At 48.3% G+C, this 15790-nt stretch overlaps 1 protein-coding gene across 2 annotated transcripts; it reads right to left on the bottom strand.

Moving 5' to 3' along the window:
* Positions 1 to 4339: 4339 nt before the first annotated feature.
* On the bottom strand, positions 4340 to 7096 carry SLAMF9 (SLAM family member 9). 2 transcript variants are annotated; one of them, XM_077996717.1, is made up of 4 exons: positions 6722 to 7096; positions 6155 to 6496; positions 5113 to 5385; positions 4340 to 4714 (listed from the first exon to the last, which is right to left on the bottom strand). In XM_077996717.1, exons 1-4 carry the CDS (start codon positions 6831 to 6833, stop codon positions 4509 to 4511), a joined length of 933 nt encoding a protein of 310 aa, XP_077852843.1. In that variant the 5' UTR covers positions 6834 to 7096; the 3' UTR covers positions 4340 to 4508.
* Positions 7097 to 15790: the final 8694 nt, after the last annotated feature.

Below are 15790 nucleotides of genomic sequence, written 5' to 3'. Positions count from 1 at the left end.
TTCAAAACAAAAGATTCTCCTCTAGGTTGTCCTTCATTCATAGTCATTACTCTCTCGGAAAGCATATTCAACCAACGAGGATTCCACCCAACCTAAGTATCAGGCAGCCCCCAAATTTTCTTTTTCTTTTTTTTCTTTTTTTTTTTTTTTTTTGTTTTTGAGACGGAGTCTGCTCTGTTGCCCAGGCTGGAGTGCAGTGGCACATCTCGGCTCACTGCAAGCTCCGCCTCCCGGGTTCATGCCATTCTCCTGCCTCAGCCTCCTGAGTAGCTGGGACTACAGGCACCCACCACCTCGCCTGGCATTTTTTTGTGTTTTTAGTAGAGACGGGGTTTCACCCTGTTAGCCAGGATGGTCTCAATCTCCTGACCTCGTGATCCACCTGCCTCGGGCTCCCAAAGTGCTGGGATCACAGGCGTGAGCCACCGTGCCCGGCCAGCCCCCATGTTTTCAAATTGCTGACAAGGACATCAGAAAATATTATCTCTCTCCCTCTCCTCCTCCTCCTCCTCTTCCTCTTCCTCTTCCTCCTTCTTCTCCTTCTCCTTCTTTCTTCTTTCTTCTTTCCTTTTTCCCTCCTCCTCTGCTGCCGCGGACGCCACCGCGGCCGCCGCTGCTGCCGCTGCTGCTGCTGCTTCTGCTGCTGCTGCTGCTGCTGCTGCTTCTTCTTCTTCTTCTTCTTCTTCTTCTTCTTCTTCTTCTTCTTCTTCTTCTTCTTCTTCTTCTTCTTCTTTCTCCTTCTTCTCCTTCTTCTCCTTCTCCTCCTCCTCCTCCTCCTCCTCCTTCTTCTTCTTCTTCTTCTTCTTCTCCTCCTCCTCCTCCTTCCTCCTCCTCCTCTTCTTCTTCCTCCTCCTCCTCTTCTCTTCTCCTTCTCCTTCTCCTTCTTTCTTCTTCTTCCTCCTCCTCCTTCTTCCTTCTTCTTCCTCCTCCTCCTGCTTCTTCTTCTTCTCTCCTCCTCCTCCTCCTCCTCCTTCTTCTTCTCTCCTCCTACTCCTCCTCCTCCTCCTTCTTCTTCTTCTCCTCCTCCTCCTTCTCCTTCTTGTTCTTCTTCTTTCTTCTTCCTCTCTCTCTCTCTCTCTCACTCTCTCTCTCTCTCTCTCTCTCTCTCTCAGAGCTGGGGTATTCTCCTCCTCTTGCTTTTGAACATCAAAACTCCAGGCTCTCCAGACTTGGGACTGTGAGTTTATACCACCGGCCTCCCTGGCTGTGAGGCTTTTGGACTTGGACTGAGTCACACTTTTGCCATCCCAGGGCCTGCAGTGTGCATGTCCTAGGACTTGGCCTCCGCCATCATGTAAGCCAATTCCCCTAATAAATCCCATCTCATATTTCTATATCTGTATCTATCTCTCCTATTGCTTCTGTCTTCCTGGTGTATACCTGATATTTCAGCAGGCCTTGGGAAGAAAGGACCTGAGCTGCTCCACAGCCCTGCGCAAAGGGTATGGTGTGACCTCAAAGAGGTCTGCCTGGCACCGTTAAGCACAGGTGTTCCCAGTCAGCAAGTTTCTCATGGTCTTTAGATAAGCAGAGAATTACTTGATATCAAATGGACCCTGAAAGGTGGAACACGTGGACTTTTAGTAGTAACCACATTTGATGTGTTAACATTGCTTGTACCAATTAAGCATCACATAACTATCCCATATTCTAGAATGGAAAGGGTATCTTGAGTAATCAATAATATGGATGTTGTTAATCAGGTATATATTAAATTATGTCTGAGTTAAAAAAGAAAGAAAACATTGTCAATTCCAGGGACTCTGTTGACTACATGCCTGTAAGCAGCAGTCTTATTACCAGATCAGTAAAGAAGTGTGGTTTCTCACGTATTGTCATTTAACTTTTTGTGTGCCTGTCTTCTGCCCCAGTGAAACACTAAGCCCCACAAGGGTGTGGATATTGTCCTGTTTGTCTTTGAATACCCCCTTCAGAAAGGCCCCGCTTACCTTTCCAGCCTGGTTTCTCACCTATCCCTTTATCGCAGTGTGCATGGCTTTGCGGGCCTTAGAACTACTGTGCTCTTTCACATATCAGTGTCTTAACACTTAGCTTCTGTCTGGCTAGAATGCCCTTTTCGCCCTTCCCCAGACTTACTGCTGATCACAGGTCAAATTTCTGTTGATCTGTTCCCTCCAGGACACCTTCCCTGACTCTTCCCACCATGCCCACACCTTCACCCCAGCCCTTTTCCCACCTTGTTATTATACACACTCCACAAAACATTCCTTGAAGGCAGTGGTGTCTCTTCCGCCTCCCCAGCACTTGCCAAGTTCCTGGCACATTGCAGAGGTAGAGGCCTGTGCCTCTCTGAGTTTATATTCAACTTTCTTTAAGATCACATCCTTCCTCTTCCAGAAGCTCGGCCTCTTTTGAGGCCTCAACCCTTCTCTGCTCAGAGATTGGCTGTGAGAAGAAGGAACTTTGCCAACTTCCAGGGAAATCCCTGGGCCTGTCATACATTCATTCCTTTGTTTATTCATCCTTTTGTTTACTTTCTATTAATTCAACCCTGCAATAACATGAGAAATGAGCTGCCCCTTTGTGTGCAAGATGGACTCAAGGTAGCCTTTCCAGTCAGTCCCCGGCCCTGCAGCGGTGCCTCCTAGGGAAGATATAAAAGGAATCGAAGGGATTGGGGGCTGCCGGCCTTTTTTGGAAGCAAGACTGCTCAGGGCCTAAGGGATGCCCAGAGAACCAGCCTCAAGCAGGGACTGCCTTCCAGAGGGACAAGGGCTCAGGCCCTCAGAAAGTAGAGGGGACCAGTTTACCAGCACTAAGAGCTCTTGGGGCTGGTTTCCCAACCTTACTACCTCCTTCCCAAGCCCCAAGGGGCTCCATCTCCTGCACAAATACCTAGGGAGACCCCTACTCTTGGCTTCCGGCCCTGCCCCATGCCGCTCTCAAGGCCCTCCTCCTGGGTGGTCTTGTGCCAGCCCATGTGTCCTACTTTCCTAAAAGGAAGGTATCCTCGGTCTCATTGGTTGCCCAGTTGAATGTATTCCACTGACCCCTGCACAGACTTCTTGTTCCTTTTTTGGAAGACACTTTGGAGATCAGCATCCTCCCCCTCAAAAACAAAGAGGAAGAGACCCACAGCAATGTCAGGCATGCCTCCTGCCACGCAGTCCTCTCCCCACCCTTCAGATGCCTCTTCTGAAACTCCCCAGGGCCCCCAACCCACCCTGTCTCTGTGGCACCAAGGCACTTGCCTAACTCTGTCTCTGTGGGAGCTCCAAGCTGCCTCTCTGCCTGCTTCTCTCTTCCAGTGTGCACTTTTTGGAGAAAGGGGCTGTGGCTCAATGGAAGTTTGCTGAACACAGGGTCACAGGCCAGAGGCAAGTGGCAGATCAAAGCTCAGAGCTCCAAAATGTCACCTAGGCTCCCCGCCATACATCACAGCCTTCATCACTTCCTGCAATTCACCCACTGAGTACACCTCTCCTGTCAAATGGGTGTTTTCTAATTCTCTCCCCAGTCCCCGCTCCCCCCTAACCCCCTGCCCCATGGCAGCTGCATAAGTAATATCCACAAGATCTGATTTGGAGGGAATAATGGAGACTTGGGCAGGGACACATTAGGCCTGGGAGGCTGATCATTGGTCTAGGGAAACAGCAAGAACATAAACTTAAGGGCCTTAAGGGCCTTTGCCAGGGAGTGGGGGGTGGGCATTAACCCAGGACAAGACTCCAAAGAGAAGGCCTAAGACATGGAGATTTATAGGCAGGGACACAGGCAGGACAGTAATACTAATCACAAGCAGAAGTCAAGGTTCCACGATCTCACTAATAATCCAGCATCCCTATGGGGTAGGCGCCAGAGGCCCAGAGCAACTGGCATCAGGGAAATGATGGAGAGGTTGCGGGCTCAACTCACACCCTGGGTAGGTCTGAACAAGGTCCTTCCTACCTCCCTGTTTAGGACAGCTTCTAGACCAATCTGGGATAGATGGAGTTGTTAAGCAAATGTGTCTGCCAGGATGAGAGTAGGGTAAGGGAGCAGAAGAATGTTAACAGGAATAAAGCCACTTTTATGCAGGATTCAAAATGCCTGAAATTCTCAAGTCACAGGTTCAGTTAGGTTCAAAGAAATCTCTTACTTTTCTTATTTAATGCATAAATGGCAAGCATGTTGGTGGAAAATGGGATAGGTGGTGAGTGACAGCATACCAAAACTTCCCTGTGAGGGGCCTTTTAGACCCACTTCTCTCCCCAAAGGAGGGCCTGAAAAAGCACGTGGACTTGGGGGAAGGCACTGGGAGTTGGGGGAAAGACAGCAGAGTGGGTTTTGCCAGAGCCACCCAGTGAGGACAGAAGGACCCAACACAGCTCCTGCAGAGTTGTGGTCACTTAATTTGACTTTATTGCCAGCCAGTCTTCCCTCAGAAGTATGGCTCTCTGGATACCCACCCCTGAGCACCTCCTTCCCCTGGAAAGAAGAGAGCTGAGGAAGGATTCTCTGGGTGCTGGGAAGAAACCAAGCTCAGGACTGGGGTTCCCAAGGAGCAGTCAGGCAGGGCTGGAGGCAGGCTTTGCCTTCTTCCTCAATTTCATTCTGTTTCTCATGAGTTTCTTCATCCTTGGCATTTCGCGTCTTTTCTGGGCTCGGATGACCCAGAGCACCGTGGCCAGAATTACCAAGAGCAAGAGGACGAGCAATCCCTTGGCCAGGAGGCAGAAGGCTGTTGAAGGCTTCTCAGAAGCATAGTTAGGATCTGGGATAGAAGAAGGAAGGAAAGGGGCCCATCAGAGGTAGGGCTGGGGTTAACGTTAGGGGGCAGACTCCTACCCAAATTTCATGCAGGGGTCTCAAGTTCACAGTCAGTTGATGTCCCCTTGCAAGTGTGTCTGGAAATATATTCTATGCACAGAAGCTCAGGAACTGAGATCTAGGAATCATTCTGAAGCCAAGCAAGAGAAAAGAAAAGGCCTTTGGAAGTTGGGGGCACTAGAAAAAGGGAGGGTCTCCTCTCCAATCCAGCTGTCAAGCCTCCATGGGAGGGGGTTAGCCTCTGGGTTCGCTGGGCTCTCTTGGGAAGAGCTCGGGGAGGGAGATGGTGCCTCTAGGCACTGTCTTTCATGAGCTCAGTGGGTGTCTCAGGGGTTCCGGTACCTGCACAGAAGGACCCCACAGGGATGGGGTGAGAACTGACATTGCTGACGGGGTTGCTGGCTCTGCAGGTGTAGGAGAGGGCATTGTCCTCTGGCCTCCAGGATGTGCTGAGGACAGGGCCTTCATGGGATGTATAAGCGCTATCCCCCGAGGAGAGCCAGCTGTAGGTCACGTCCATGCCTGCCTTCTCCACAGAGCACACCAGGGACATATTGCAGGCACCTTCCCCAGAGATCTCAAAGTTCACAGTGATTTGGGGCTCTGACAGCCGTCCTAGATGAAGGGGAAACACAAAGACCCTCTAAACAATCAGGGGTTGGGTGTGTTTTCCTAAGCTCCTCAAACCTGGGGTACTAATGCGACCCCTTGACAGCCCCTTCACCTAAACAACAAATAGGCAACAACAAACAAACCCAACCACTGTAAAAACCTGTGGTTCCAAAGTCCCCAAGGCAACTGTCAAGGTAGACAGAGCTGCCTTTGGCATCTTCCACCTCCCCTTTATGTCTTCTCTCTCTTACTTTTGTACTCTATCTTCCTCCAAACCCCATTCTGTCTCCTTGATCACATAAAATATTATCACCCCTCTCAGGGGCCTTTACATTTTAATCAGTGTCTCTTCAAGCTTCAAGGTAGATGCAGTGTGACAGGCACTAAGAAGAAATTTGGGTTCAAGCAGAGAGAAGATACTCATTAGTAGCCCTCATCACACAGGGAAATAAAAGGCTCAAGAATGTAGGTGGTGTTCATCCCCAGGATACAATTTCATTGGAAGAGAAAAGCCCTCTACAGGGTCTGTACATGAAGCCCCTGATCCCTGCCACTGCATCGGACAGCCTCCTTGCTCCAGGTCACTCCACCTGTTGCTGCGGTTCAGATACAACAGGTGGATTGGGCACACTCAAACCCAGTATCTAGATAGAGGACAGTCTGCCTCTAGTTCTAGCCTCAAACTATAACCCCGAGTCCTGAGACTCCATGGTGTGAGAAGCTCAGAAGAACCCCCCAAAAAGCAGCTTTATGGTTCCCAGCCTAAACTCACGGTAGACATGTAGATTGTACTGCTGCATGGTAGAGGTCTGGGATGTTCTCAGGTTGACTTGAGCTTGGTAAAGCCCTGAATCCTCCCAGCTCAGATTGCTGATATGCAGGGAATAGCTGGGGTCCAGGAAGCTCACTCGGCCCTGGTAGTGTGGATTGATCACCATGATGGTAGCTGGATGTCCCTCTTTCCCTGGCACCACAGTGGCAAGACTTTTGTGGGAGGACCAGATGATATTCTCAACCTCTTCCTTCGGCGGTATTTCCAGGGGGAGGCTGATGGACTCGTGAAGGACCGCAACCACTTCCTCGGGATCCACACCATCTCCAGAGTCTCCTTTGGCTGCATATACAGGAAGAAAAGAGAAGCAAACGGCCCAGCTGGTGTCTCTGGGCTGCTGAACCTGGCAGTGGAGCTGTAGCGTAATCTCAGCTGGGCAGCTTCTATGACTCTCACACGAAATCCTGTTCTCCAGCTGCTGCTTCTGGCTCTAGATTCGCCTTGTCCCTGAGTTAAGCACCTAACAGGAGTTTGCTTCCATCTGTCCCTTCACCCTCCAAGTTTTACCTTCTCCTTTGCCGTCTTGAGATTGCTCTTTCTTCCATATCCCCAGGTGTCTCTCGGTCCTGCCCTGAAGCCACACACCCTGTTCCTTATAACTAAGGAAGAGCCGACACATTCAACCCCTAAGGAAGGGTCTTGCTGGCCCAGACCCAGAGGGGTAGGAGAACAGAGGTGGAAGGGGACATTCCCGGGCAGGAGCTGGCAGCCTCACTCACCCTCCTGGAGCAGCAAGAGAAGGAGCAGCCAAGTAAAGGCACACATGTCAGCAGCCCCCAGCCCCAGAGGTGTGACTCAGTCGGTCAGTCCCCAGGACTGTGCAGAAGACTCATTAGGAGGCTCCTAGAGACAGAGAGCCTGACTAATGGTCCTGAGAAAAGGGAAATGATTTTTCCCCTGACTACAGCCCTCTGACTTCCTCTGTCCTCACTAAGCCCCTCCCTACCTATCGTGGCTCTCTTAGTTCTCTCTCAGATCCTGATTGTCAAGACAGTTTACTCACTGACTCATGATGCCATCCACCAAACTCAGCCCAAATCCCACTTCCTAAATGAAGTCTTTCAAGACTTCCTACACGCCGCGGGTCCCCACACACACTGCATGCCCTGAACTCACTGCATAACCCGAACTCTTAGAACATTCCCTATCCTGTTATTTGGCTCCCAGAATACTCTGCCCTAGCTCTCTCTGGGTAGTTCCTATGTTGCTGTGATCATTTGGTCTTATAAACATCTATATCTCCCCAGACAGATTTCATCTTTCATTTCCTCTATTTCCACTATTGCTGGCCCCATATTAGATATTTCCATTATTTGTAGTGGAATATTTCCACTACAATATTTCCACACAATATTTCCACTATTGCTGGCCCCATATTAGATATGTGTCTACACTCAATTGATGGCTTTACAATGGATGACTGATAAAGCCTTTTTATTTAAAGCTAGTTATGTTCCCACCTGAGAGGCTATTAGCAGTGGAAAAACATTTGATTCGATCCTCTTTAAGAAAGCAGTTTGGCTGGGCACAGTGGCTCACATTTGTAATCCTAGCACTTTGGGAGGCTGAGGCAGTCAGATCGCCTGAGGTCAGGAGTTTGAGACCAGCTTGGCCAACATGATGAAACCCCGTCTCTACTAAAAATACAAAAATTAGCTGGGCATGGTGGTGTGCACCTGTATTCCAGCTACTCAGGAGGCTGAGGCAAAAGAATCATTTGAACCCAGGAGGCAGAGGTTGCAGTGAGCTGAGATTGTGCCACTGCACTCCAGCCTGGGCGACAGAGCAAGACTCTGTCTCAAAAACAAAAAAAAGGAAAAGAAAAAAACAAGTAGTTTGGACAGAGAGTTCATCTATGTTGTTTATATTATGAAAAGACTTTAAATTATTTTGTGAGACTACGATGTTGATCAAACCTACATGAAATCAGATTCAGGAAGAGACTGCAGAGGATCAGGTTACTAAACAGCTTCCTGACAGTCAAAGCTGTTCTGAATGCAATGGGTTGCCTTAGAAAGCAGCTTCTGTCCTAGTATTCAAGCTAAGAGGACAATCACTTGCTTGGATTATCTGCAACATCTCTGGCATCTCAGGCTGGATAATCTTTAAGTTTCTTCTAATAATCAATTTTATGAGTCCGTGCTGTGATGAGGAAGTAAGAGTGGTGTCTCAAGACCAAGGGATCAATAGAGGAAGATGTATTCAGTTTTGGTCTTGTGCCAACATTTCATAATTTTAGGTTAGCAAAGTCAGAAATCTGTTAAATGTCTATTGGGTAGCTTCTATGGTCCATACACTGTCTTAAGTGCTGGGAAATTAACAGTGACCAACAATTTTAGATTGTGACTTCGTGGAGCTCATATGCTAACAATTGACATTGGACAAGTAACTACAAGTTTGATGAGTCTTATCAAATGAATAATTGAAGGAGTCTATAACAAGGAGATTTGGCAAAGTTGGAGTCAGGAGGGCTGGGGAAAAGCTATCGAGGAGAGATATTTAAGATGAGGCCTCAGTTTTTCAAAGATTGGTAGAATCTGCTTAGTGAAGAAGATAATGAAGTGAGTAGTTCATAAAGTTCAATTTATGAGTATAAAACCTGAGGGATTATAATTTTTTCTTAAAGGTGAACCAGATTTCAGTCTGAGTATAAAACTTTTTATGTAATACATCTGTTTAACAAATAAAATTAGATCCAGCAATCCCACTATTGGGTTTATATCCAAAGTAAATGAAATCAGTATGTTAATGAGGTATCTGCACTCCACACTTATTGCAGCACTGTTCACTACAGCCAACATATGGAATCAACCTGTCTATCAATGGATGAATGTGTAAAGAAATTGTAGATATATACACAATGGAATACTATCCATCCTTAAACAAAGAAGAAGGCTGGGCAAGGGGGCTCATGCCTATAATCCTAGTGCTTTGGGAGGCAAGGGCAGGAAGATCCCTTGAGGCCAGGAATTTTAGACCAGCCTAGGCAACACAGAAAGATCCCATGTCTACAAAATTTTTTTTAAACATTATCAGGGCATGGTGATGCATGCCTGTAGTCCTTGCTATTTTTGAGGCTGAGGTGGGAGGATTGTTGAGCCCGGGAGTTTGAGGGTGCAGTGAGTTATGATCATGCCACTGTACTCCAGCAGAGACCACCCAGAATAGAGATGCATCCATTCCCAGCCAGGGATAAGAGAGAGGGAACCAGCGAAACCTGACCAGCAAAACTGCCCTTAGTGCATCCTAGCCATCCTCCAGGCCCACAGAATGCAAAGCCACTCAGCTAGGTAAGAAGAGTTTTGACACCTCCCCATCCTCCTGGAGTGAGGAAACCTGAGTAGGGGGTGGTGAGTTGAGAGGGAGCAAAACAAAACCCAAACAAACCAAACAACAACAAAAAGAAGGAAATGCTACCATTTACAACAACATGGATGAAACTAGAGGACATTATGTTTAGTGAAATAAGCCAGACACAGAAAGATAAATACCACATACGTTCACTTACATGTGGAATCTATAAAAAAGTTGAACTACAAGTAGAAAGTAGAATGGTGGTTACCATTAGAAGCTGTGGCGGGGCGGGGATTGGAGAAATGTTGGTCGAAAGATTTCAAAAGTCAGTCAGATAAGAGGAATAAGTTCTAGAGGTCTATTATACCATATGGTGACTATAGTTAATAGCAATGTATCGTATTCTTAAAAACTGCTAAGACAGGCCAGGTGCGGTGGCTCACACCTGTAATCCCAGCACTTTGGGAGGCCAAGCAGGCAGATCACGAGGTCAAGAGATCGAGACCATCCTGACCAACATGGTGAAACCTTGCTCCTACTAAAAATACCAAAATTAGCTGGGTGTGGTGGCATGCACCTGTAGTCCCAGCTACTGGTGAGGCTGAGGCAGGATAATTACTTGAACCCGGGAGGCGGAGGGTGCAGTGAGCCGAGATCGCACCACTGCACTCCAGCCTGGTGACAGAGAGAGACTCCGTCTAAAAAAAAATTGCTGCCGGGCACGGTGGCTCAAGCCTGTAATCCCAGCACTTTGGGAGGCTGAGACGGGCGGATCACTAGGTCAGGAGATCGAGACCATCCTGGCTAACACGGTGAAACCCCGTCTCTACCAAAAAATACAAAAAACTAGCCGGGCGAGGTGGCGGGCGCCTGTGGTCCCAGCTACTCCGGAGGCTGAGGCAGGAGAATGGCGTGAACCCGGGAGGTGGAGCTTGCAGTGAGCTGAGATCCGGCCACTGCACTCCAGCCTGGGCGACAGAGCCAGACTCAGTCTCAAAAAAAAAAAAAAAAAAATTGCTAAGACAGTAGATTTTCAGTGTTCTCACCACAAAAAGAGATAGTGGTGTAAGACAACACTTACGTTAATTAGCTCGATTTAGCCATTTCACAATGTATTCATATTTTAAAACAACATGTTGTACACCATAAATAGGTATAAATTTTTGTGAATTAAAAAATAGAAATAAAAATAAAAGCAAGGAAAGAAAAGAAAACAGGGTCATGAGTATAATGCTCAAAGCTTAAAGGATGAGAATATCAGTTAGATTCTCTGCGAAGCAGAAGCTGGAGTTCAGAGCAAAAGAGGTTTTTGTTTGTTTGTTTTGTTTGTTTGTTTTTTGAGACGGAGTCTGGCTCTGTCGCCCAGGCTAGAGTGCAGTGGCACCATCTCAGCTCACTGCAAGCTCCGCCTCCTGGGTTCAGGCCATTCTCCTGCCTCAGCCTCCCAAGTAGCTGGGACTACAGGCGCCCAGCACCACGCCCGGCTAATTATTTGCATTTTTAGTAGAGACGGGGCTTCACCGTGTTAGCCAGGAGGGTCTCTATCTCCTGACCTCATGGTCCACCCGCCTCAGCCTCCCAAAGTGCTGGGGTTATAGGCGTGAGCCACCGCGCCTGATGGAGCAAAAGAGTTTTGATGTGGGGAAAGGCCTGGAAAAGATAAATGGAGAAGTAAGCAGAGTGGAGCCAGAAGGGCTTCAGACGTTGATGCATGTCTCACAGTCTCAGCTGACTTAGCAGGGAGCTCTGGCACCAACTGCCCGTTAGAGAAGGCTCGTGGTGGGCAGGCATGTCCAGGCACTGGGACTCTAGCTGTGCAAGAATGTCCTGGTGCCAGGACCCTTGCAGTACACAGCCAAGGGCTGGGGCTGCCAGGAAGAGCGTAGATCCCAGAGGTGCTGCAGCTAGAGCCTGTCGGTTAACTGCACTTCTTGCAGCCAAAACTGTATTTACTCTTGAAGGGGGAGCCGAGGCCGCTACAGTGAGTATGCTGATAGCCAGAAGGTAACTGTTCAGATTTATTAAACCTGTCATCATAAGCAGGCGTAAACAGTCCATAATGCCTACTGAGGAGAGGAAAATAATTTCCACCCCACTGAGCTCTCCAAGTCCAGTGCAGAGAAAGTCACTTCTGAGAGCATGATTGTCAAGTCTAATTTTCATTTCTTTACCTTTTTTTTTTAAGTCTTACTCTGTCACCCAGGCTTACTCTGTCACCCAGGCTGGAGTGCAGTGGTGCAATCATGGCTCACTGCAGCCTCAACCTCCTGGGCCCAAGTGATCTTCCCATCTCAGCCTCCCAGCCAGCTGGGACTATAGGTAACCACCATACCCAGCTGAGTTTTTTAATTTTTTTTTTTTTTTTTTTTTTTGTAGAGATGGGATGTGGCTATGTTGCCCGGGCTGGTCTCCTGGCCTCAAGGGATGGATCCTCCCACCTCAGCTACCCAAAGTGCTGCGATTATAGGTGTGAGCCACAGTGCCTGGCCAAGTGTAATTTTCATTCTTGCTCATGGATTGTGATTCAAATAGAACTTCAATTTTTTTTCTCTCATTGCTCTTTTAATCTTATTCGGTGGGGTAGTCTTCTCTGCCTCAGATGAGAACGCTGGCTGAGGTCTCAGTCCAGAAATGAGTACTGGTCTCGGTTTAGAAATGAGTACTTCCTGTCCCATGTAATATGCAAAATTCCAAACTTACCTTATTATCAAATAATCTCCGTTATCCTGGCTTAGGTCTTCCAGGCTAGAGGCCGGCAGCTGGGGAGGGAGCAGTCTCTGCTCTCTACTATGCTCAGCTTGCCTCTCCCAGTCTGTTCTCCTCACCAGTGCTCCCCCTCAACTATCCTCCCCCCACTCAAGTTTCCCCACTCCAAGAGGATGGAGAGGGTGGGGAGGTGTTAAAACTCTTCTTACCTCGCTGAGTGGCTTTGCACTCTGTGGGCCTCAAAGATGAACTATTTTCTGTTAAGGGCAGTTTTGCTGGTTAACTTTGGCTGGTTCCCTCTCTCTTACCCCTGACCAGGGTGAATGCCTCTCTATTCTGGGTAGTCCTTTGCAACTCCTTCCTCAGCCCCTGGATATCTGGCCGAACATCTCATCTCCTCCTCCCCAGAGACCTGTCCAAATGCCCCCATCGTATAGCACCCAGGACAATCAAGCAGGCTGTGTCTCATGGGTGGCCCTTAGCTACCCATCACAAACATTCCTTGGCCCGACAGATCCTAGGATCTACAACATGGCACCATACTCCTGGCTCCCTCGTGGGAGCGCATTACCAGTTTTAACTCTCCCAGACCTGTCATAGGTGCCTGTGGCCTCTGACTCTCACCTGCAGGGCCGCATTCCAAAGCTCCCTAAGCCCTCCCCTTGAAGTCTCCTTTACTTGGCTTGTGGTCAGAGGTAACATCACAGTATACCTTGGGGAAGAGGTGTGGACTCACAGTAAAGTTCTTTCCAAGGCCGGGCGCGGTGGCTCACGCCTGTAATCCCAGCACTTTGGGAGGCCGAGGCGGGCGGATCACAAGGTCAGGAGATGGAGACCATCCTGGCTAACACGGTGAAACCCCGTCTCTACTAAAAATACAAAAAATTAGCCCGGCGCGGTGGCGGGCGCCTGTAGTCCCAGCTACTCGGGAGGCTGAGGCAGGAGAATGGCGTGAACCCGGGAGGCGGAGCTTGCAGTGAGCCGAGATCGCGCCACTGCACTCCAGCCTGGGCGACAGAGCGAGACTCCGTCTCAAAAAAAAAAAAAAAAAAAAAAAAAAAAAAAGTTCTTTCCAAAGAAGTCTCTTTCCCTATCTCCCTTTCTCAGCCCTCCATCCATACATGAGGGGGTTCCAAAGGCAGTGACACCAATTCTCGACTCCCATTGTATATTCCTCAAGGGCAGATCTCCCTCACATTGCCTTTGATCTCCTGATACCCATCACACTGTCAGCATAACTAAGGCAGGAAGAGATCCATTCTAACATCTTGCTTGTAGCAGACACTTAGGGTTCCCTGTAGCGCAACCTGTTTACCCACCTGACTTCTACACTGCTGTGTGGACAGTTTCATGATGGAGTGCCCCATGAAGTTTGCATCTGGGCAGTCTGTTTTTCTGCTTCCAGGCTTTCTCTGATTATCTTTTTTTTTTTTTTTTTTTGAGACAGAGTCTCGATCTGTTGCCAAGGCTTCAGTGCAGTGGCACCATCTCGGTTCACTGCAACCTCCACCTCCCGGGTTCAAGCGATTCTTCCACCTCAGCCTCCTGAGTAGCTGGGATTACAGGCGTGTGCCACTACGCCTGGCCAATTTTTATATTTTTGTAGAGATGGAGTTTCATCATGTTGGCCAGGCTGGTCTTGAACTCCTGACCTCGTGATCCACTCGCCTCAGCCTCCCAAAGTGCTGGGATTACAGACATGAGTCACCGCGCCTGGCTGCTTCCAGGCTTTCCATATGACAGTAGAAGGCCACCCAACCCAGCAACTGGGAAGTATGCAGGTTTGGTGGGTCCAGCTAAGGGAGTGCCACGTTGGTGGGTAAATGTGGATAAATGTTCCAGCCTCCCTGCCCTATTCCACGAGCAATTCTGAGGCGTGTTCTCCCTGGTTCCTCAGAGGGATTGGGTCCCAGCTGTCCACAACAGTAATCAACTATTAACACACCTTTTTTTTTTTTTTTTTTTTTTTTGGCTTTCCTCCCTTCCTTGTCGCATTTTCCTCATTCTTTCTTCTTGGATTATCTCCCAGAAAGACTTCCTCCACCCAAGTTTTTATCTAAGGGTGTGCTTTGGAGAGAGACCAAACTATGACATTATTACATATAATAAAGTAGTTGCACCAGCAATGTTTAGACTCTCTCTTCTTCCTGGATCTTTGGGAGCAATTAAGCCCATAAGAAATCAGACACTCACCCCAATTCTGATGTAACAGCCTTGGGAGAGGTTGCAGTGAAAAGCTGGTCCTGCTGTGGTGGAGAGAATGGAGAAAACATAATAAAAGGCTAAACCTTTGCTCAAACTTTCTCCTCAGCTTCTCTTTGGATCTGGAAAGCTGGGGACCCACAGGGCAGAGCCATGGTACTGGAGGAGCCATTAACAAGTAAGTTCCAAATAAATCACCTCCCGCCCGAGGCAACACGTGTTGAGATCTGCATGTGTCTTCTATCCTTCTATTCTGAGGCTGGCCTGTGCACTTGATATATGGTTTCTTTTTCCTTTCTTTTCTTTTTCTTTTTTAAGTGTCAGTGTTAAAAAGGTGATTATTCAATTGAACCATGAAGGTGGATGGAGAGAACTGTAAGAGTCTGCAAACTGTTGAAGTGCACCCAAAGGAGTCATTGTGAAGCAGAGGAGTAAAGAGTGTTCCTCACAGAGGGAGCAGCCTGTGCAGGATCCTTGGGGTGGGGGACACAGCTGGGCACACTGAAGCACAGAGAGAAGCCCACACAGGCGGGGCGGAGAAGAGAAGCAGAGAAGAGTGGAGATGAGGCTACAAAGATGGGCTGCAGGCAGCTCACTGGGGGTGTATAGACCCGCTCAGTTTATAAGTTACGCACTCAAGAAGTTTACCTTTGGCTGGGCGCAGTGGCTCACGCCTATAATCCCAGTACTTTGGAAGGCCGAGGCAGGCGGTGGAGATTTGAACATATTTAAATGCTGACGAGCAGAACCAGTAGGGGGAGGGGTTGAAGATTTGGGGAAAAGGTGATGATAATGGAGCAAGGCCTCTCCCTGACCCCACACCACCCCATACACACCCAGAAGACAGGAGGGAGCTGAGATTCAGAGCCAAGGGAAAGGAACTGACCTTGGATTACAAGATGGGCCTCGGCTATAATGAGATGAAAATGGGCAGAGATGCAGATAGGTTCGTATGTGACAAGCCGTTAAGGGAAGGCCTGCACAGTGGTTTTGATTTTCTCTGAAATGGAGTCAAAGTTATCTGCTAAAACTGAAGGTTTACGTGAAAGGCAGGCATTTCAAGAGAATGGACACAGTTTGAAGCAGGTGACGTAACCGTGTGTTAAGGTTTCTTAAGAAGGTCCTCATGTAAGCCTGTTATCCTGCCCTAATTATTAATAGTGCCCCCTTTCACTCTCAGAAAGTGCTCTAGTTTGGAGGATAAGTTATGGCTACCCTAGAGCAGAAGCAAAATCTTCCTAAAGGAATCATACCGAAACAGCTAAACTTTAAGAGTTCAAGGTGGCCCTTACCTTTTTCAGTCAACAACTTGCCCTAAAGATTTAGAAGGAGACGGTGGGTGGGCAGTGTGGAAGAGCATGCCTCTGGAACCAA

Source organism: Macaca mulatta, chromosome 1 (assembly GCF_049350105.2).
Source record: "Macaca mulatta isolate MMU2019108-1 chromosome 1, T2T-MMU8v2.0, whole genome shotgun sequence".
NCBI classification, from domain to species: domain Eukaryota; kingdom Metazoa; phylum Chordata; class Mammalia; order Primates; family Cercopithecidae; genus Macaca; species Macaca mulatta.
This window is presented reverse-complemented; position numbering and strand designations above follow the sequence as displayed.

Bases quoted from the DNA above. Each gene is read 5' to 3' on its own strand.
- SLAMF9 (XM_077996717.1), bottom strand. From the start codon at position 6,833: ATGTGTCGGCTCTTCCTTAGTTATAAGGAACAGGGTGTGTGGCTTCAG. The intron at 5,386-6,154 runs GTGAGTTTAGGC...CCCTTCATCTAG, and splicing joins GTACAATCTACATGTCTACC to GACGGCTGTCAGAGCCCCAA. The intron at 4,715-5,112 runs GTACCGGAACCC...CTTCTATCCCAG, and splicing joins TGTGGGGTCCTTCTGTGCAG to ATCCTAACTATGCTTCTGAG.